The sequence below is a fragment of the Vanessa cardui genome, chromosome Z (genome assembly GCF_905220365.1).
Source record: "Vanessa cardui chromosome Z, ilVanCard2.1, whole genome shotgun sequence".
Taxonomy (NCBI): Eukaryota; Metazoa; Arthropoda; class Insecta; order Lepidoptera; family Nymphalidae; genus Vanessa; species Vanessa cardui.
Genome location: NC_061154.1, coordinates 12,557,909 through 12,582,453, shown reverse-complemented (window position 1 = coordinate 12,582,453; position 24,545 = coordinate 12,557,909). Strand labels below are relative to the sequence as shown.

The following is a 24,545-nucleotide window of genomic DNA, read 5'->3' as shown; positions in this document are numbered from 1 at the left end:
AAAATATTTAATTTATAAAAGATGAAAATATTTTACTTAATATTTATTTTTATATTTGTATATTTTAGGATACTCCAAATATTCTATTTAAGATTACATCGTAAAATAAAATATAGTATCTTCATCGTGTGTAATTGCTTTATTCAGTGATGTCTGTAGTATTATGCAATGTTACATCTTAGCTCAGTTATTTTATTTACTTTTTAAATAATTTATTTAAAGGTTAAAGGTTTTTTGTATTTAGTTACTTGGGCAATATCATCATGTTTGTTATCCACAGTATTCATTTTTCAATAGTACATTACTTTCAAAATTAAGTCAATAACCATAGACCAGTTAGTTTGACAAGTTTTGTATCTATCTGTTTTAGTTCGAAATTTTGTTGTATAACATCTGTGTTATTGTTGCGTAGAAAGGATTTTTTTTTATTGTTTGCTATAATCACAAAGCTGCTGTCAGTATTACTCGTTTATTTTCGACATTTGGTTTGTAAAGCGTATTCATCAATACAGACACTATATAGTTTTTTTTTTCTTTCAAAATTGTTTGTATCCTTGAACTAATTTTTGTTTTAAAAAACACGAAGTGTCTAGCTTTATGCGTAACTATTGGTTTTGATAATTTTAAGATGTAATGTAACAAAAATCCTTTGTATAAATGTACAAAGTCATTTCATAAGAAAGTTTTTTTACGTTTCTGGGCCAAAGTCAAGAATGTGTAGACATTAAGTATCATCTATCGATTAATAAGACGTAGAAACAGCGCTTAGTTTTAAAAATATCTTGAAAATGGCACACTTTAGACGTGATATTACGTATAGCGCTCTAGACAACGAATTAACTCCGCCACTGGGAAGATCTGCAGAAGTTACTCCAACAATGATCACCCTGGATCAGGAACACGACGATGCTACAAACGTTATCATTCACAAAGTACCTCAAACTAAAGGTAAATAACTCTTCATTTCTGCAAAAAAAACATTTAATAGCTTTATTCAAGTATATTGTATAATACTAAACTAATTTCTAAATATTACGATTTAATCGTTAATTTGCTTTGTCTTTAATCTTTACAATTTTGAAACACAATAACAACGAAAATGCTAAATCATCAGATGTCAAGTTTTGTAAATAACTTTTCAATTAACCATGTGACATATTGTCTAACATTTATTTCTGATAAAATTTATTTACTAAATCAATTTTCTATGTTTTCAGTGGGATGGACTCATATAGAAGATCTCGATTCATTTTTTACAAGAATGTATAGATATTATGTCAGAGGAGGCTTTTATCCAATGATGATGTCAGATTTATTTTACCTATTACAGTTTATATTTATTGTTTGGTTCTCTACATTTTTGGTGCATTGTATAGACTATCCAAGATTATTTAGAAATGATCCTAATGCAAACAGAAGTGAGAAACTTAGCTTAAGTGATGTCATTTACTCTTCTTCAGTATGTGTTAATAACATATCTTGGACATGGTAAGAATGTGAACATGTTACATTGATATTGTTGATATTTTATAAATAATCTTTAGTTATCAATGCAATTGTGTTTTTTTTTCAGGTGGTGTCTCATTGTGTTGTGTTCATTTATTTGGTTAATGAGATTAGTTATATCAATATATCATTTGTATTATGCTTATGACACAAAATTATTTTATAACAATGCTTTAAAAATTAAAGAGGTCAGTTAAATTTGGACTTTTGACATTATATATTAAAACATTTTCAAATATTAATATTAGTTATTTGAATTTACTTCAGAGTGATTTAGCATGGGTAAACTGGTCTACCATACAGGAGAGAGTAAGAGAGGCACAACCGGAACATCACATGTGCGTTCACAAACAAGAGATAAATGAACTAGATATTTACCATAGAATACTCAGGTACCTAATACTATCTAGAATGATATTTTTAATATAAAATAGCTTTACAAACTTTTGTTATATTAGGTTAGTTAAATGATTACATATTATTTAAAATATATAATCGCAATATAGTAAATGTAAGGCATTTCTTATTATTTGCAAATTTTGGCGAGTTAACTATATTGAACTCAAATTAATTTTATTGCATTTACTAATATAAGCGAGCATCTACATTTCATGGTAATTACATGAGATTGAATTATTCACTACATTCTTTTATATTGCGCAATTTCATTAATTTATTTGTTACCTTTTTATGTTCAAAATACATGGCATATACTTTTAGAGCTGGCAGCTATTTTAATTTTTACTATAAATTTGTATATTGATTGCCCCATGCGAACTAACTACTCCATATGTACAAAGTGTGTATTCTTATTTCTTTAACCTCTTAATAAATATAATTTAATGTTGTAGTAATCTTATTGAAAGGAATTTTTAAAACAGCATTATATTGTTACTTATGAATAGCAGATAGCATTTATTATTTTCTTTTTTGCTTCACATTTAGGGCAATATTTATATTGTATATAAAACTATATGAAATTATCATCATAAATTTGTGAATGGCTATGCAAATATCATTTTTAAGAAACAAATCTTGATCGGCTATTTGTATCTGCAGCGACTAGTAAGCATTTCAATGAAGCATGCAGTCTACAAATGTTATTTGATTTGCTAAACTAGAGCTGAATACTCAGACAGTTGACCTCAAAATAAAATGGAATATCCTAGTTGTCATTGTGATTGAACATAAATTCCAGCACAACAAATATTCCAATAAATTAACAAAATTGACTATTGGTGTTATAATTAAGATAACGATAATTATTTATATAACATAAATAAATAATGAAAATAATGACTTCAATTCTATACATAAGTTAAAGCTTATCTATATGTACATATATATATATATATATATATATATATATATATATACATATATATAATTGTAGTCCTATAATGTATGATGAGTAATTTGCATAGATCCGTATTGAATTAGATAGTGCATCATAGCACACAAAGCCAAGCGAATGCATAAATCTTTTTATTAATTCATGTTCATGATGCTATTGTTTGTATTTAAATAATAATTAATTAAACATATTTTAAATAGCTAAGTGCACGCCTTATGTTATAAATATTTTGTATGTAATCATAATTATGCCCATGCTGTGTACGCGTGTAATTACATAGGATGTAATTAATGACTTTATAATGAGCAACAATCTGTACAGATACATAAAAAAACATCACATTAATGATGCCTAAGCCATGCATTTGTACATATGAATATTATTACAATTTATTTGTAATATTATTGAAATTTAATAAGTTTTTTTCAAATTCTTTTAGTTAGGGACACCATCTATTTGTTTCAATGGAAAGTGGTCATATCCATATGGACTGCAAAAAGTATAGACCAGCCACATAGTATACTTCTATTGAAACAGAGCTAGTATTATCATGTGATTACACAGGCTCACTCTCAATAGAAGTATTAATGAATAAATAGCACTAGCCAGCGATAGGCCTACTTAATTACATAATAATACAAAAACCAAGAATTATCGTGTGCTTGCAACGAAGTTGCTTTTGTTCTTGATATTATATATTAAATAATAGACTCAATGAAATATATTAACAATGTTTGACAATAATTACATTACAATAACTAAGTTTTTGTGTGTATGTTTGTTTCATGTTGTAACCCGTATGAAAATAATAATAAAAAATACTTTATATAATATTATATAGAACCATATATAATAGCATTAAGACAGAGGTAATGAAACGAAAAGGTCGTGTTTTCAACCAGTTCAATCGACTGCAATGTAAAATGACTTTTTCTAAAAAATGGGATAATTTTATTTTCTAAATATTGCCTACTTGGCCGATGAGCGTAAAAATGTGGTATTTCCTCATACTTGTAGTGAGGTGCTAAGCGTTTTTGTAATTATGTTATATTATTATACTTCATGCCGTGCGCACATTTTCCAATATAAGATAAATTTTATTTTCTTTAATCTGATAATGTTATAGGTTTAACAATTACATGGTGGCGATGGTGAATAAGAATCTACTTCCCCTGCAAATACGTGTTCCTTGCATTGGAGATTTTCATTATCTAAGCAGGGGCTTGAAATGGAATTTGGAGTTTCTTTTATTTTGTAAGTATATTTATATTAATGTAAATAATTTGATTTTTGGAAGTGAAATTCTGTAAACACTATGTAAGAAACATTTATTTATTCATATTTACTTTGATTTAAAAAATAAAAATGGTTATAACACTGGTTGCTACTTATAATTGATAATTATATACTTTAGGTTTTAACTCGAAAGATTTATATACCATCCTAGATGCAACATAAACATTGTAATCATTGCTTAATTATCAAAGTACATAATTTTCGGTACGGTTATACTATTTTACGGGTAGTGATTCTGTGGTGGAATAACCCCATCCGTAAATATTCGTAGGGCTAACGAGAGGCACAATGATAAAAAGATTTGAAAATAAAAATAATAGACAAAATAAATGAAAGTTTTACCCAATTTAAATTAAATTATTCAATTGAGCAACCTTATTCTGTAATCATACTAGTCTGATATTTTCAGAATAATACAATATTTATTTTTGCTTGCAGTTTTTTAATCAATTGCATACTGGCTTTATTGTGTTTTGCGCAACATTCTATTTTAAAGATGTAATAAAAAAGCTATTTACATATTTTAGTTTAAAGTAATTTAGCTTAATGATATTTGCTCTTTTTTGCAAAGCTAATGTTATTATTTTACTTGATAGTCACAATACGAAGTAAATTCAAAATACATGTGACGCACGTGTTAGAATTACAGCGTCACACAGTGAAATGATGAATATCTAATCTTGAAAACACTTCTAACATTACGTCGTTGTTAAATATGTTATTTATATTTATATTATCTCGTTAACAGATAGTCCTTGGAGTCCGTGGGAGAACTGTTGGCAGCTACGATCAGCTTATAAGGATAATTCGAAGCGAATGATTCTAGCGAGACAGCTACAAAGACAGATATTACTTCTCGCTTTAGTAAATCTCATCTTGTCACCCTTAATACAAGCCTGGCAGATTCTGTATTTCTTCTTTAATTACGCGGAGGTAAGAGCTTTAAAATATACGTAATTTTTCATAAATTTAATTTTTAATATTTATGTAGGAGTTTAGTTTACTTGTTTTACGGGCTTTGTGTGTGTGTGGCCCGCCTCGGTGGATACTACCCACTCATGAAATATTCTATCTCCAAACAGCAGTACTCTATATTGTTGTGTTTCGACTTGTGTGAGCCAGTGTAACTACAGGCACAAGGGACATATCATCTTAGTTACGAAGGCTGGTGAGGCATTAGCGATGTGAAGAACGGTTAATGATTCCTTTAGCACCATTGTATATTGGTGGTTGTTACTATTTAGGTAGCCCATTCGCTCTACCAAATTAAATAAAAAAGTTAAAATGGTAGTAGTATTCAGGCAGTAATTAATTTAGTTTGTCGCAATTAATTTATAAATATTCTATTCTATTGTAATCAGTGTATATTATGAGTTTAATAATGGTTATTTACTAACGAAACTGAAAAATAATACTTAATTTATTCAAAAATCAATAGATATAAATGCATTTTTTCATTGTCCGGGCTTATGATGAGGTCACTTTCTTGTAAACTTTGCTTTCCTACTATGACGTCATCGACCCCATTGCAGCGCCATATTGTTCAAGTATCGTTTTCGCGCGTTATTTAAATATGGAATTTTTAATATGATATTTTTCGGCAAATATGTACTAGAAATAAAAAAATCTTCTTTTACTGGGTCGCTTTACCTCTACTAAATAATATAAAATGGATTTTAAAAACCAGTCAAATAGCCCATTATAAGGAATGATGTAGCAATGAAAAGCAAACCATTTGTTATTCGATTATTTATGAACTTATTCCGCTTATAATATTATTGTATTGGCGTCATAGATAATCTGTTATCTCGATTCTCTTATAGTCGTTCATGCGTATAACTTGTAATGATTCAATGACTATTTCGTATGTATTTGTTGTTTTATTTAAATCTATTATTATGTAGTTTCATTGATCTTTAATGATACGATCGCCTCCTGGCTATTTCATCTCATATTAAATTGTTTATATAATATATGACAATAAAAAAAAATCCCGCTGAGTTTCGCCGTTTCTTCTCAGTTCAGGATATTTTCTTTTCCGAACCGGTGGTAGTGTTTCAATTGACCATCAATAAGAATGTGTAATGCTTTTATATTGAATGAAGTTTAATTTCTGTTTATTTTCAACAGTTAATAAAGAGGTCGCCGGGATCTCTGGGCTTGCGCACGTGGTCGCTGTACGCTAGAGTCACCCTGCGACACTTCAATGAACTCGAACACGAACTACGGGACAGACTCAACCGCGCACATAAGCCCGCCACTAAGTATCTCGCCAGCTTCAATTCGCCAATCACGACGGTCCTAGCTAAGTAAGTAACATATAATATAACACCAAATGGTGTAAAGTCACAAATTATCTCTTTAAAAGATGAATTGTGTTCATTCATGTCTTTGGTATAGTAAGACACAACTTAGATGTAGCATCGGCAAAATTCGTAAAACCGATCACATCCGAATTCAGTACGCTCTCGCAAATTATCAATATTTATTTCTCATGTGAATATGATCTTTTCGCAAACGTAATTACTTGTAATATTGTAGGAACTAAATACTAATATATTCGTCAATTTGACGCGTCGATTTACATGCACTTGTTTTCTCTGACGCCTGAATCTATAGCGACGAATAGCGTCGAATGTCGCGATAGGGAGCTATTTCTACTGGTTGCGTAAATCGGCAGTAATCGGTTTTATTTTTATTTAATTGCATTTTTCCGATGCTACATCTAATTTGTGTCGTACTATACTTTTGTATCTGTGGCAGAGTTTTATCACATATTTACGATTTCTCATGTATTTAGATCGATAATTGACATGTTAAAAGTCCATTTAACACCTCTCCGTATAAGAAGGTCATTAAAAAGCTTAAGTTTAAGCTTATTTCACAATGTGGCTCCAATGAAAGCTGGTGATTTGTATTCACTGTCCAGCTAGTAATCTTTATAAATTTGGAAGGAACTCTGTGTGTCTGTCTGTCGCTTTTCACGATCAAAACACTGAACTGAATTTGATGAAATTTGGTATGAAGCAAACTTGAACTCCAAGAAGTCCTTTCTTGGAGTTCAAGTTTCAAGTTTTCAAGGTTCAAGAGTCAATGGGCTACTTTTTTGCTTAACACATGACTACCAACACCCTAAAATACGAGCGAGCCGCGGGCGATTGCCTGTGGTTTATAATACATTATTAGGCACATGGAAATTAGATAATATTTGTATACAGGCGAGATGGCCCAGTGGTTAGAACGCGTGCATCTTAACCGATGATTCCGGGTCCAAACCCAGGCAAGCACCGCTGATCCATGTGCTTAATTTGTCTTCATAATTCATCTCGTGCTCAGCGGTGAAGGAAAACATCGTGAGGAAACCTGCATGTGACAAATTTCATAGAAATTCTGCCATATGTGTATTCCACCAACCCGCATTGGAACAGCGTGGTGGAATATGTTCTAAACCTTCTCCTCAAAGGGAGAGGAAGCCTTTAGGTCAGCAGTGGGAATGTACAGGCTGTTGTTATTGTTGTTGTATAGAGTATGAACGTGCTCTAACACATCTTTGATATAATTAACAAACACATATGTATGTATATACTTACGTATATGTATATTAGTTATGTTTATGTTATGACGTCACCCGGTTACTTATTATGTATGATTTAGCTAAAGCGCAACAGATCGTTATTATGTTTCACGTTTTGTTATTTCGAGTCTGGGCTGTTGCCAAAGATGTAGTTAAACTATTTTAAATTTTGAAAGGACATTTAAAAATAGTTAAATAAGAACAAAGTCACAAAAAGTCCGAATATGATTTGCGATATATATCATCATAAATATATGATAACAATAATTAATGAATGAATTATACTTTATTGCACACCACACACAAAAACAAAAGAAAAAAGAAAATTAACACAAAATTAATAAAATTCAAAACGTTAAATAGAATATAAAAAATAAGTATAAATATAAGTATAAATAATAAATCTAATTAGTCTTCTTAACACGAATAACACTCTTATTGCACAGTTTTATTATATTTATTTCAATGGTTTTTATAAATCAACTCTACTATGTTTTGTGCAAGCCTTTCTATATCATCACCAATCAGAAATCATATTGTGTTTCGGTTTTAAGATTTACTTAGTGTAACTACATGCACCAGGAACATAATATCTTTGTTCTTAAGAGCGGTGGCGATCTTAGAAATGTTTAAAATAGTTTACCTTACCATCAGGTGGCCGATTTACGTGCACCTACCTACATCAACAGCCTGTAAATTTGCCACTGCTGGGCTAAGGCCTTCGATAGAAGGCTTCTACTCAAAAGGGATACCTTTTGAGTAGAAGGTTTGGTACATGTTCCGCCACGCTCTTCCAATGCGATTCGGTGAAATAAACATGTTGCAGAATTTCTCAATTCTCACGTTTTCCTCACCATCGAGTACGAGATGGATTACAAACACAAAATAAGTACATGAATATTCAGTGCTGCTTGCCTGGATTTGAACCCGCAAACATCCGTTAAGATGTAAGCGTTGTAACCACGCGGCCATCTTGATACCTATCTATTATATGTATAAAGTAGCAATAAGCAATGTACCTTTACTGTAATGGATCATCGATATTGTGTCAACTATTTTTATTGAATAAACTATTGAATTGAATATTATTTTTTTTTTTTTTTTTTTTTTTTTTTATGGAATAGGTGGCAAACGAGCAGGAGGCTCACCTGATGGAAAGTGACTACCACCGCCCATGGACATCTGCAACACCAGGGGGCTTGCAGGTGCGTTGCCGGCCTTTGAGAAAGGAGTACGCTCTTTTCTTGAAGGTTCCCATGTCGTATCGGTTCGGAAAAACCGCCGGCGAAAGCTGGTTCCACAGAGTGGTTGTGCGAGGCAGAAAATGTCTAAGAAATCGCGCTGTTGTGGATTTTCGGACATCAAGATGGTGCGGGTGAAACTTAGAATTTTGACGAGATGTCCGAAGGTGAAATTCAGCAGCCGGGATTAATCCGAACAATTCCTCGGAACATTCCCCGTGAAAAAATCGGTAGAAGATGCAGAGTGATCCAACATCTCTACGCAAAGCCAAAGGATCAAGGAGATCGGAAAGGGCTTGATCGTCGATAACTCGAGCCGCTCTACGTTGGATGCGGTCAAATGGAAGGAGCTGGTACTGGGGAGCACCCGCCCAGAGGTGAGAGCAGTACTCCATGTGAGGCCGAATTTGCGCCTTGTAAAGTTTTAGGCGATGGGCCGACGTGAAATACTGTCTCGCCTTGCTGAGCACACCGAGCTTCTTTGAAGCCAATTTGGCTTTGCCTTCCAATTGACCGCGGAACTGAACGAGGCTCGAAATATCAACGCCAAGTATTCCGATACTACCTGTAGCGGCTATCGGGATGTTCTCGAATCGTGGAGATACGACAAATGGTGTTTTTTTAGCGGTTAACGCGCAAACTTGCGTCTTTTTGGGGTTGAAATGGACTAAATTTAGCCGGCCCCAGTTCGAGACTTCGTTTAACGAAGACTCGATTTCAGACACAAGTTTGTTCCGGTTTTCTTCGACGTTTTCCCGAGAAATATTAGCGCGGCCGGTGTATAAGATGTCAACGGTACTGTCGTCTGCATAGCAATGAATGTTCCCGATTTGCAACAAATCATTGATATGCAGAAGAAACAGAGTGGGTGATAGAACGCAGCCTTGTGGAACACCAGCATTGACGAATTTTAAGTCAGAGCATGCACCGTCGACAACGACCTTGATGCTCCGATCTGCCAAAAAGCTGGTAATCCAATTGCATAATTTCCCGGGAAGCCCATAGGAAGGAAGCTTCGAAAGAAGCGCTTTGTGCCATACACGATCGAAGGCCTTCGCTATGTCCAAGCTGGCTGCTAATGCCTCCCCCTTGCTCTCAACTGCTTCAGCCCACCTGTGAGTAAGGTAAACTAGAAGATCACCGGCTGAGCGACCCCGACGGAAACCGTACTGGCGGTCACTAATCAGCTGATTCTCCTCTAGGTACCGCAGGAGCTGGCAGTTAATAAGGGACTCCATTATCTTGGAGAGCAAGGAGGTGATGGCTATAGGCCTATAATTGGACGGATCTGAGCGGTTGCCTTTTTTAGGGATCGGATGCACCAAAGCAGTCTTCCAGGAGTTCGGGACGACGCCTAATGCGTAGGATTGCCGGAAAAGACGCGTTAAGACCGGTGCCAACTCGGGAGCACATGTCCGTAGCACGATTGGAGGGATGCCATCGGGTCCACTCGACTTGTGAATGTCCAAGGAAAGAAGTGCTTTCCGAACTGCACTTTGCCGAAATTTAACCTCCGGCATCGTCGTATCACATCGCGGGATTGATGGTAGTGACTTTCCTTGGTCATCCAGAGTCGAGTTCGACGCGAAGAGAGACCCTAAAAGATCGGCCTTCTCCTTCGCGGTATGGGCCAATGACTCACCGTCCCTGTGCAAAGATGGAAAAGAAGGCTGACAGAAATTCCCTAGGACAGCCTTAGCGAGAGACCAAAACGCACGTGTTCCTGATGGGAAGCGCATCAGTCTCTCGCCAATTCTGCCAATGTACTTCGACTTCGCCTCAGCTATCACGTTTTTGAAGGACCTGGAGGCAGAGTTATATTCCTTTCTGAATGTGCTGGTGTTTGTATCACGAGACGCCGATGCGTTAGCCCAGTTTTGGTAGCGTTCCCATTTTCGGCGTGAAGCCGTCTTACAGAGGCGACCAAACCAGGGCTGGGACTTGCCACCAATGGGCACCGCAGAATATGGAATGAAAAGTTCCATACCCTGAAGCACCACATCGGCGACAGAGTCAGCAACAACGCTCGGATCATCCATCGAGAAACAAACTCGCCCCCATGGGTAAGATGCAAAAAAGGACCGCATCCCATCCCAATCTGCTGACTTGTAGTGCCACACGCGACGACAGCCCGCGAAACGAGGTCGTGAGTACCGTGTAACTGGCACTGTACTCCGTACGAGACAGTGGTCCGACGAGCCCAGAGGGGGATCGACGACAATCTTATAGCCGTCCGGATGCGAAGTCAGCAGAAGGTCCAACAGGGAAGGTGTATGATCCTCCACATCCGGTATTCGCGTTGGCGAGGTGACCAGTTGTGTCAAATCATAAGCCAAAGCGAAGTCGAGAACAGATCTACCCGCATGATCAGTGGTGCGTGATCCAAGCCACTCTGTATGATGAGCATTGAAATCGCCCAGAATAATGATCTCTGCGGATGGAGTCTGCTGCAGCACGGAATCTGTAGCCAATTGGACGTGCTCAACCAGTCGGTCGGTTTCGGCATTACCGCTATGGGACCTATAAAGGCACGCGTAGATTCGCGGATGGTCGTCGCAGTCTACGCGCAGCCAGATAATTGATAGGTCCTGCCCTTCAAGGCTGCCGAGGCGTCGAGAGCAGATATCATCTCTGACGTAAACGCACACCCCAGCTCGTGGCACAAAAGTATGCTCCAATTTGTACCCAGGGTAAGAGAGAAAAGACGTATCGGCAGGAGAAGATATCTGGGTCTCGGTAAGAAAGAGCAAGGCCGGCTTCGCCGTCTCAAGGTGAAAGTGAACGGCATTCAAGTTGGAGTTGAGTCCCCTTATATTGCAGAAGTCCACAGCGAGTGTGGTAGGGGTTGCCTTATGATGCCTGCTCCGCTTGCCCCGAACAGTGGCGAGCGCAAAATTGCCCCCCCCAGAATTCGGAGGGCAGCCTGGGCATCCCTGCTCAGGCGGTGTACGTCCTGAGCATGGATGCCCAGAGAGGGATTCTCCACCGCAGTCGCTGATGGTACCCTCCTGGGGTAATGTCACCAAATTCTGCACAACCATGTTTAGGGGGAGAGGGATCGGGCCTCCGGAACTCTCACTTACCGGACGAAACGCGGTAGCATAGCTACCACTTCACGCCGATTTTAAGTGAGAGAGTGGTACTTCCCCGGGCGTGCCGGCCCATTCGACTGCAACCGAGAGGTATGCAGTGTGGCACTACCACTTAAATTATATTATATATAAATATTAATAAATATTTTTAAAATTTTAGTAGTACATATAAAATCTGTCAGCCCTTCTCCCGAAGTCCCAAAAATGAAACTATAACTTGTTATAATTTTGGGCTTGGTTGAAGTATTTTAATAAAATTTCGTTCAATTACAGAAACGTGGTCTTTGTGTCAGCGAGTGTGCTCGGCGTGCTCGTAGTGTTGTCAGTGTACGACGAGGACGTGCTCACTGTTGAACACGTGCTGACCATCATCACCATACTTGGCTGCATCCTCGCTGGCGCTAGGTAACATTAAATATGAGACAACACATACATTACTTTGATACCAATGTAAGTAGCTAAAGCACTTGTGTTATGGAAATCAGAAGTAACGACAGTACCACAAACACAAAGACCCAAGACAACGTAGAAAACTAATGGCAATACATTGACACGGCCGGGAATCGAACCCCGGACCTCGGAGTGGCGTACCCATGAAAACCTGTGTACACACCACTCGACCACGGAGGTCGTCGTCGTCGTCGGTCATTTATACTTTAGTCAAGTTTTTTACGAATTCAGCAAAAGCAACCGTTAGCTTTTATATACGAATAAGATTATTAAAAGAACGGTTATACTACTACTATGTGGCTATACTTTTTTCTAAAACGTCAATTATCAAGCAATTTAATTTTTTATCAAATAGGTTACAATTTAACAGTGTTAAGAAATATATTAGTCAATAGTTTGTTTTATTCCAAGGTAGAGTTCTGTAAAAGATCTTCGTATAATAATCAGTATTAGTAAGGAGTGGTTTTTGGTTCCTCTACTGAAAAAACGACGAACGTTATATACGTAATACTTATAATATTCAGTGCGTTCTATTGAAAATTTTAGTATATTTAATATATGACAAATAATACCTGCCGACGGTTTTGCATGTTATAACTGAATTAAAGTCATACCAATCGATTTTATTTATGTTGGTACTCCGAATTATTGTAACGAATCTAAATACACATATATGCAACTAATTTTACTTTCTTGCAAATATATTGTATTATTTTATGTGATATTATAGTTTGTTCGCGTTAAGAATGCAGTGAGTTGTCATTGTTTAACGGCTTTACTCCGCCCCCTGACCAATCAAATCTTTTTTAACAGCAGGGTGAAGGTGTATGCATATTTGTGTTAAAATTCCAACAAATTATATTTGTTTTAAAGACTAAGTATAATGAATTTAAAAAATACACATTAAAATAAAAAATCGAATCGGGGTATTAATCAACAAAATTCTTAACACTATATACAATCGTTTGCGAATCTTGCCATCGCTATGTAGAAATTTACATATTTTGACATAACGTCATCTTGTAGCTATAGGTTACATTAATTATTACGTGTACAGCTTGAATAAATTAAATATAAATTTATAAATAAACAAAATTTAAATTATAAAAATAAAAATATCAGTTAATAATTAATTAAATGTGCACTTGACTTTGTAATTTGAAAAGATTTGATTGGTCAATGGGGGCGGAGTCAGGCCGGTAAACAATGACAACTCACTGCATTCTTAACGCGAACAGACTATAGTTTCATTATTGACGATATGACGTATGGAGCTTGTATTTGGAATGACGTGTTAACAGTGTAAAATATTATATTGTAGGGCTCTAATTGGTGAGGAGGAGAGGCTCGGTGGGGCGTGCACGGGTCCGGCGCGGGGGGAGGAACTACTGGTGCAAGTGTTAGGACACGTGCACTACTTGCCGACCGCCTGGAGGGGTCGTGCGCACACCAAAGACGTCGCAGCACATTTCCAGCATCTGTTCCAGTTCAGGGCGGTAATGTATTCTTAAATTTTGAATATAATAATAATGAAATCGTAATACAACTTTGTTTAACCCTTCTAAGTGTAGGCGAGTGTCCATAGACCAATAATTCGTTGTGATTTTCATTTGTTTAATTAAGGCAACATTAAATAAATATTTGATTAACAAAAATAAAACAGTGAAAATAAATACGAGCGAATAACAGAAGAATCTAGTTATGATAAATTTGAACTAAAAAGTGGGAAACATTAATAATTCATAAGTTTAAAAATATATATAACACATCGCAAACTGTAATATAGGTAATAGTAGTAAAGGAAAATAGAAAGAAAATATGCCTACTCACTAACGAAGGCGCGCCCTTCTACGTTAAATTAATTATTTTTTAATAACATAACTTACAAATATGATCTATATTTTTTGGCTGGCTATGCTCTTAGTTGGTTCATGCACATTGTGACGAGTGACGAAATAGTCACCGTGACAAAAGTTACCAGTGCGCGCTAGTTCTTACGAATGTAACTTTATAGAACTAATAAGTGTTAATGACCATATTTACCATTCCATTCATTCATTTGTTTCATTCGTTCACAGGTTTACATAGTGTTCGAGTTGCTCAGTCCACTGCTGTGTCCACTAGTGCTCCTGTCGCTGCGAACGCGTGCGTTAGACATCGTCGACTTCTACAGAAACTTCACTGTGAGCGTGCTCGGTATAGGTGATGTCTGTTCCTTTGCTCAGGTATTTATCTTTATATTTTATAGATTTTAAAATAAAAATCGACATGTCTACGTCGAACAAAACTCATGTATAGTATGACACAAATTAGATGTAGCATCGGAAAATGCAATGGAATGAAAATAAAACCGATTACTGCCGATTTACACAACCAATAGAAATAGCTCCCTATCGCGCCATTCGACGCTATTCGTCGCTATAGATTTACGCGTCAGAGAAAGCAAGTGCATGTAAATCGACACGTTAAATTGACGAATATATTAGGTCATATGATATTACAAGTTATTACGTTTGTGCAAAGAACATATTCGTGTGAGAAAATAAATATTGATAATTTGGGATAGCGTACTCAATTCGGATGTGATCGGTTTTACGAATTTTGCCGATGCGACATCTAAGTTGTGTCGTACTATACTATTATATTTTTTATACCAAATAGTTAGATTGACTCGCTGATGTTAATTAGTTACCATCGCCCATAGATATTTAATTGCTACGATGTTTTTTTTTTAAACTAATTTTGGACAAAATCCCATCTATTATTCTGATCCCATTGTCTGATCTAAAGCACTTGTGTTATGGAAAATCAGAAGTAACGACGGTACCACAAACAGGCAGACCCAAGACAATATAGAAAACTAATGAATTTTCTACATCATTTCGAAGTGCCGTACCCAGGAAAACCGGTGTACACATTATTTGACCACGGAAGTCTTCAAACCATTGAAATATTAACTATTGTTGACATGGTCAAGATGAAATAGTCCTAAAATGTTAATTTTGTATCTATACACAAGGAGACAGTAGCTTAACCTTTCAAAGCGGAACACAATAGTACTTCTATCGTTTGGCGATAACATTCCACTGGTCTTATATATCAGAGCTGCGACGTTTTAGACAGCATAAAACCCAGTGACTTTTTTCAATGCAGGCCTGATCTCTTTTTTATCATATCGAATTTCCCGTGTTGACGTCCATATAGAGTAATGGACTTTGAATTAACATGTTTATTTTATTTTCAGTTGGACATAAGACGTCACGGTCACCCGGATTGGCAGATACACGGCAGAAATGGAAATAAAAGTAATCATTTTTTTTAATGTCATTATGATACGAATAATATTTCGCGGCAATTGTAATGACACATCTAATATATAATATTTGTAATTAACAAAAGGCGTTCGAGTTTCCCATCCCATAAAGAACAAATAAATAGATAAAGAACGAAAACTGGGTCTAGTTAAAGAGTTAAATCAACACTTTTGATTGTAATCCTCAAAAAAAAATTATCATCATATTAATATGCTTTGAAAATGATGCAGACATTTAAGTTATTTTTTATTTTCTAGCATGCAACACTCAATACAACCAAGGAGAGGTCGGTAAGACTGAGCTCTCCCTGATTGCGTTTTCGTGTCGCCACCCCGGCTGGCAGCCTACCGAGCTGGCTCAAAGGCAGTTCCTACGCTCCCTGCGGCAGAGCATACACCAAGCCAAACCCAACCTCAATGGACTTGTAAGTCATATTGTAGTCAATTTTATCAGTGTTTTTTTCGAATATTGTATCGAACTAAAACCGTCGACCTGCTAAACTTCTCTTGGTATTCATTGATTGTTTTTACTTGGAAATCTAGTAAATTGCACATTTTGTTGTGCCATATTTTATTGTTAAGGCGAAAATCTAAGAGGACCTCATAACTAATGTCACCGCACACTATGACGATTTTCTGTCAATGGCTATAGTGTGCAGTGATATAGTTATACTTATTTTCCAAAAAAAATTTATTTATATTTTGCTGTGTTTGGTTTTCTAGTACAAAATTATATAACTGCTTTAGAATTTTTAAACAAATATTGAAGGTAATTAAAAATAATTTCATAACGATTTTATTCAAAAGGTTTTCCCTGTCTGGCAAAAACAATAATGTTATTGTAAATGTTAGTTAAACCTAGGCTAGGTATAATAGTACGTTTATTATTTTCAGAACAAAACAATGCTGGGCTCCTTCATACAGCAGAGCATATTTGGCACCAACACACCTCTCCCTGCTCTACTTTCCTATCAACCAAAGCAAAATTACAGACTACCTGTAAGTTGTATTCTGTTTATTGTTAATTTATATTATTATGTATTTAAATATTCTTCCATTCAAAACGGACCCACATTAAACAAATATACAACAATTTTATATATCTTTTTATATTATATTTTATATATCTTTCCAATTGATAATTATTAAATAAAACAGATTTTATTAAAATTAAATAATTATACTTCTAACTCGTTGTCTAGTTTTGTGTTTTTGGCTCTCCAATCGTTTGATAATTTATAATTTAAGTATGAATAAAAAAACCTTTAATATAATATAGTAAAAGAATTAGTATATCTTGAATTTTAATCAGATTGTCATTCATTACCTTTTCAATGTATTGAGTACTTTACTGCTTTATTGTTATCTCTGAAAATCCCATGATTTACTGTTACCTGGAAAAACTTACTCAATTTGAATATGCAAGTTTCGAGGATAATAATAATACTAATAAGGAAATATGTTTGATTCTATAGGATATGGACGAGACAAGTGACGAGGAGGAGGGTGGGTTAAATCGCTCAGTGGGCCTGGCGGGTGCGAGCAGCGTGCTGGGAGCGAGTGTGTTCGAGTTGGGCGCAGTGCCAGAGGTGCCGGACGAAGTGCGAGACATGTCAGTCAGCACACTCCATCTTTACGACCTGCAACACTCACAGGTATGCACTAACTATGAAATAATACATAACATGGTTATTTTTTATTAGTATAGTTATTTTTTCTTATATTATATGTTGGTGGACGAGCAGATGGGCTACCTGATGGTAAGTGGTCACCATCACCCATAGACAATGACATTGTAAGAAATATTAACTATTCCTTACATCGTCAATGTGCCACCAACCTTGGGAGCTAAGTTGTTATGTCCCTTGTGCCTGTAGTTACACTGGCTCACTCACCCTTCAAACCGGAACACAACAATACTGAGTACTGTTATTTGGCGGTAGAATAACTGATGAGTGGGTGGTATCTACCCAGACGGGCTTGCACAAAGCCCTACCACCAAGATTTTATTTTTAATGCGGGGTGTTTACAATGACTCCTCGTTCATGTCTCGTGAACAAGACATTCGTAGATAATGTAGAAATGTCGAGCTTCACCAAATAAAAAAAAAATGTATCCCGTATTAAAAAACTGTAATTATTATTACAGGTCTTTATGCTAACAAGATTAAAACAGTGAAATGTTGAATTTAAATACACGATAGGTCTTTACTATTTATGTTATTATTTTATCGTAAAAAAAAAATTACCTTCAATAATTAATATACCCAAGTAAATATAAATCAAGTATTGTCGACAGTGACGATTTCATAATTTCTTCTTTCTCCAATTGCTTGAAAGATTTCTCTTATAGCTCTTCGGAATGGAGTTTTTCACAACCATCTATGATATACAAATAAACAATATACGAGTATACAATATTTAAAGTCTCTTACAAATTTATTAGTTATTGGACTTAAAAGTGCGAGCCTGTTTTACACCTGATTATTTATACCGTTGACTTAAAGTTATGAGTTCGATTGAGTGACCAATCAGGACGGCTGATTGATATTATATATTTATTCTTGTTTTATTAAGAACAAAAGCTTGTTTCCATACCATTTGGAGCACTGTATATTTTGTAATACTGATCGCAGTATTTTTATCGAAAAATGAATGTAATTGGCTGATTGTTACGGCTTCCTGCTTGATAAACTCTTTTATAAATGTGCTAATACAAATTTAAGTGGGATGACCTCACGGCTTGTTGGGGGTGATACTTTCTTATGTAATTAGAAAAGCATGAAATGGGCTCCCTGATGGTAAGTAGTCACCATCACCCATAGACATTGGCGGTAAGCAAATGACAATTTCTTACGTCACCATTGGGCCATCAACCATGGAAACAAATATGTCATGTCCCTTATGCTTTTATGTACACTGGCTTACCCCTTCCAAACTGGAAGGATGATCACTAAGTATTATTATTTGGCGTAAGAATATGTGATGAGTACCCATCTTAAATTTTATGCTTAAGATTTCACTTGGTGGTAGGACTTTGTGCAAGCCCGTCTGGGTAGGTACCACCCACTCATCAGTTATTCTACCGCCAAATAACAGTACTCAGTATTGTTGTGTTCCGGTTTGAAGGTTGAGTGAGCCAGTGTAACTACAGGCACAAGGGACATAACATCTTAGTTCCCAAGCTTGGTGGTACATTGACGATGTAAGGTAATATATCTTACAGCGTCATTGTCTATGGGTGATGGTGACCACTTACCATCAGGTGGCCCATATGCTCGTCCGCCATCTATACCATAAAAAAAATATTTATTAATAAATCATTTTGAACAATTTGTATACGATAGCATTTATATAGATATTATGAAGGACAAATTCTAAATATATCTTACAGCGTCATTGTCTATGGGTGATGGTGACCACTTTCCATCAGGTGCTCTATGCTCGAAGTAATGATAATATGTTATTGTAATTTCAGGCCCGACCGAACGTTTCGGCGTGCTGTACCAACAATTGCAGCGAGCGTCCGCGCTCCAGCCGATGGGAGTCCGGCGAGGACACGCCCCTCCTGCACCGTCCATAACAGTGGAAACACGCGACCCGCGCCGACCCCGTCTGGGTGTAGCGGGTGTTTGTATGTAATCTTACTTCACTTCTAGTAAAGGAAGAATTATATACAAAATTCAAAACATACTTCTCCCGTTATAAACATGAACTCTTTCGGACTCTTACGTTGTTTTTGTACGCATTCTCCATTCACTCGTAACGTAGATACTTACGACTGTTTGCTGTTAGCGGCATATCGAATGTACGACCTTTGGTATGGAAAACATTAATTGACAATGACTTCTGTGCCAAACTGCCGTCCACATCGTAACGACATACAACATACACTAATGTTTAATTTAGAATCACATTTTTTTTTATTATATATTTCTTGGGTACATAAATTCATCGTCGTTGAAAGATTTAGGTTGTGAAATCTTTAACTCAATCCGTACTAAATAAACTTTAACTAATAACTTTTGTTTAAATATAATTCTATAATATGTAACAGATCACGTGCAGTCATTGGGGTGTTTGAATGTTTCGTTACACTAAAGTAAGTTGCTTAACATTATCTGGGACAGAACACGTGTAAAGACTTCATATGAATTACTCGCTTTTGTGTCCAGTGTACTGTTCCTCAGGGTTTCATGTGTGTGTGTTCCTAATTTAAATTAATAGTAACGCTTCTTTCATTTATGTATCGTGTTGCACCGTTTTTATATTATGTATTCCATATTGGTGCGCTTTTTCTTGTATATCAGTTGCACAGCACACTAACGAAATAATATTCAAAATGTCATATAAATGCTGATATGCTCAAACTAATTCCGATCGGTTAAATCAAATGATAGTTATTTAAAGTACACACCGGGAAGCGCACGAATGTTACTGATGATAATTTTTAATAAATTTTAACACTTTTAGTTTTACACGAAGACATGTTTGCAGTGAATTGTGATTGTTTACTATGGGGGACATGATGAATAATAAACTTGGATATTATCATTTCTGTGCGTCAACTAAGTCTATGTGTGTGTGTTTTTATAGATTATAATAAAATGTGCGCTTTTTGCTTTAAAATTTAAACGTAGATTATCACTTTTAATTATGTGACAAATATGTTATTATTGGTTAAACGCGCTGTGAGAAATTGTTTAGATGATCGAGGCGTAGATCACGTTTAGAAATCCAAATATAATTTAAACGCGCACAAAGAAAAAAAATATTTTAATTTATGAATTGTAATGATAGTTGTTTTGTTTGTTTTTATTATTTAAAAAATTGGCTTCATCGTAGAAATCGTGTCGCGTAATGTCAATAACACTTACTTGCTATCGCATAATAATTTCTGTGATGAAGCCGTCGTGTTATAGAATGTAAATGGTAAGTAGTATGACTATACATCAAGCTCCTTCGTCATTATGGAAAGATATAGTTTCGATGACGATTAAACAAACGTCTCCGAATAACATAACCTGATGTGATATACGATAGTAACGTTTATTAATATATATTTTGCTAATATGTAACATTCATAATATTGGTGATAAAACAGTAACCGAATATCATATTAGCTGTTAGGTAGTATTAAGAATGTTGAATTAAATTCTCACTTAAATACAATTTTTTACATTTTTGACATTACATGACTAAATTATGGCGTATGTAATAAATATTGACAATATATAGATATCACAACAGATTGCTCTGTGATAGAGTTGTAATTATAAATGAATAGACATACATCTGATTCCGATTTCGGCGTTTCGTGATGTCGTGTCTTTAGATAAAACGCTAGCGGTTCAACAAAACTTAAATAGTACAAAAATACGTATAGAAGCTCTTTAAGTACGAAATATCAAATATGAAATAGTAAGAATTTATTTTAGGTCCCGAATTTTTTTGAACGACGAGCAATGTAATATAATACATTTATTGATTACAATTTTATAAATGATCGCGAGTTATTTTTATAATATACATTAATAAATACATGAAATATGTAATGAAGATCAGCTTAACTAATACACAGAGTTGGCTCCGTTGTCTTACTGCCTTAACTAATGTTACTTCATATAACCTTTCAATAGATTTTAATTAGGCTTTATTAAAAGTAGATTAGCCACGCCTTGTATATTTACAAGCAGGTTTTATTCGATGATATGAAATTACCAAATTAGTGATTTATAGTTTAATATAAAAATGTAACGTGCCTGAAACAGCCTTGTTAAATTGACGATAATGTAATGCTAGCTTATCATATTTATTGATATTAAATATAATTAACAGAACAATAAAGCAATAAATATCAGTAACGCGAAATATAAGTTTATACGGTATATGCATTTTTATAAAGTACTACATATAAACTATTACGTAACGCCGTAATGAAGCAACTTGGGACCTTTATTACATATGACACGATTATCATCATTTGGCTCGAAAAAGTGCACTCGACAATGAATATTTAATGTATTCAAAGACATATGTCATTCTTTGAACAATTACAAAATGGCATTTTTTTGCAAACGAACAATTGTCGTTATGTTATAATATCCAGAGATATTCACTAGATTTGCGCTCGGTTCCATTTTCTATTTTACAACCTTTTTATCTACAAGAACCTTTTTTCATGATCCATTAAAATTTAAAAGAAGACGTACACGATTGCAGGTGATAACCTAAGCGCAGTCTTTCAGACGCTTTCTGCTTTTTTGCATATTATTCCCTGGTGGAGATGAGGTGCACCAGTAATACCTTCGTCTCCCAGTATTTGATTATTCCCAGTACCACAGTTTTAAGACCTGCCTCGATGGATTTACACTCTTGAGATTGATTTAAGTGGTTAATCGTGTTCTCTTCAATGCACTCTGGTACCCCAAGAAAATCCACTTTTGCAGTGATACCTACTTTGTGAACAGTTTGCCCAAAAGTTACCCAGTGCCATTTCTTTAAAAAATTTTCCTATTATATTGGGCAAAGCCACAGGTGAGGTTTTTTATGGTTGAAAATGGTTCTTTCCCTGTTACGGATGGTTGGATAAAAATAAAAAATAGTTAATCATAAAAAGTAAATACCAGATACGAAAAGTAGTGACAATATTAAATACGAAAAGCAAATTTAAAAAATATCTTTCATTTAAAGTCTTTTGAGAAAAGCATCGTTTGCTATTGCTTATTTTGTCACATGCATTAGGACTACAAACATGGATAAAACAAAACGATAACACAATAGCAATATTTGATTTCTAAAAAGTACTTAATAGTTCTAGACACCCTGTTACAGTTTTTGTTACAAATAGAGTGAAAACATCCGTTATCTTATATATGGTATTGAGTATGACAGTTTCACTGCAGTTGCCTCGTATAAAACGGAATTTATTTCAAACGATATATCAAATCTAATGTAAGAAACTATTTCTGTTAAAATGTTTCAAAGACATTTATGTAACATGTATTCAGTGACTATGTATATAATTTATTGCTTATATGATTACTTATATAAAACGAATATGCATAAACTTAGCTTTTACAAATCAACGTTGTCATAATCAATTTCTCGAGATATAACCCAAAATAAAACATTGAATGATCATTTCTGTAAAATTTGAGTTATGCAAATATTGTCGATTAATAAAAATAATTGTCTATGATCCAGAGTCACTTAATACATGTGAGTGTTTTCGTGCAGTCGTAAAACATATTGATTAACGTTATAATATAACGTATTTATAATAAATTCCCACGATTGCCATAACGGAATATTGATATGCACGCTCTGTAGTATATATATCTTGTTTTTTCTCAATGAATAAACTTGTAGGTTACCTTGTGTACTACTGTTATATTTTTTATTGATTAAATATTCTGCTTTTTACAAAACACTCAATTATCTTCACAAGTGTAGATTAAACACAAACAGAGCCGCGTTTAGACCAGATTTAATGTCAAATAAAATGGTACTAGATGAAAATAACAAACCTAGAATATACTTTAAGGTATTTAAATTCGATGATAGTAATAACACAACAATGATATTGTATTTTAATAATATATACTTATTTTTTAAATGATATATACATTTTCATATAAAATTCGTCATTTTATGCAATAGATTTTAATATAGCACGTAGGGGATTCATCGAATAAAACCTGTTGTGAATAAATCACATAATTTTGTATATACATGTACACATACACTTTGCCCTTATAACAGCGGAAACGGAGAGGGTAAACTTGTATTTTAATATATGCAAAATACAAAACAGTAAGACGAGCTAGGATGTATAAACAAATTAATGATGTTTATTAATAAATCCGCTCTATGATAGATATTTGAAAGAAACCGTCATTAAATTTTAGTTTAGATCATTGTCACGTTTACATCTATAATTTTTATTTTAAAATAACAAAGGAGGAAATATATATTATAAATCAATTGAATAATTGTGTTACGTTACATATCTTTCAACTAATAGGAATTATATTTGCATATATATCAACATTTATAATCAGGTCGACGTGTGTAATTACAATCCAGTCAGTCATCAGTTTTTGACCTTTTATAATTTATGAATTCTTCTAAATCAGAGGTCTTATGAACTGGTTTAGTTCAGTCGGAGCTTCCTATACTTAAGAAACCCAATGTCATAATGGGTCAAAACTAGTTAAGTATAAATAAGACATTTCAAAATTGTTCAAATGTTTACCGTTATAATTAATCATATAGGCATAATTAAATTTAATAAAAAATAAGCTTCTTTTGGCAATATCATGTTTTACAACTTTCAATTAATTATGAGTAAAAATTTTTATTACAATATTACATATAAAAAAATGCCTAATTATTCTGATTATCTCCATAATAAATGAAAACCTACTGCAATAAAATTTAATTAAGTCCTAACAGTTCGAAAATTACTCTCTGTAAAATATTCAGGAATTCATTAAGCAATTTCATACTAAGAAAAAAAAAAGAAAAAAAGACAAAAATATTTTTTCACGTTTTTTAGTCAACTTATGGATCAATATAATTATTAAGTGGTAGTTTTCCCGAATAAGATATATTATTAGACGCTAGGTACAGTCGGTTTTACTCCGATCGTCCTTTTTAAAATTATAGTCATAAATGAAAAAATGATATAATTTAATTAAAATCTCTAACAAATTCTG

General features: G+C 34.4%; 1 protein-coding gene across 1 annotated transcript; it reads left to right on the top strand.

Annotated features, from left to right (window-relative positions):
- The first annotated feature begins 445 nt into the window (after positions 1 to 445).
- LOC124542926 (autophagy-related protein 9A) lies at positions 446 to 22,032 on the top strand. Its single transcript, XM_047120869.1, has 15 exons — positions 446 to 948; positions 1,218 to 1,488; positions 1,574 to 1,694; positions 1,774 to 1,898; positions 3,987 to 4,114; positions 4,905 to 5,089; positions 6,287 to 6,465; positions 12,337 to 12,468; positions 13,835 to 14,009; positions 14,592 to 14,738; positions 15,758 to 15,818; positions 16,085 to 16,251; positions 16,721 to 16,825; positions 17,302 to 17,481; positions 19,304 to 22,032. Exons 1-15 carry the CDS (start codon positions 789 to 791, stop codon positions 19,406 to 19,408), a joined length of 2,241 nt encoding a protein of 746 aa, XP_046976825.1. The 5' UTR covers positions 446 to 788; the 3' UTR covers positions 19,409 to 22,032.
- Positions 22,033 to 24,545: the final 2,513 nt, after the last annotated feature.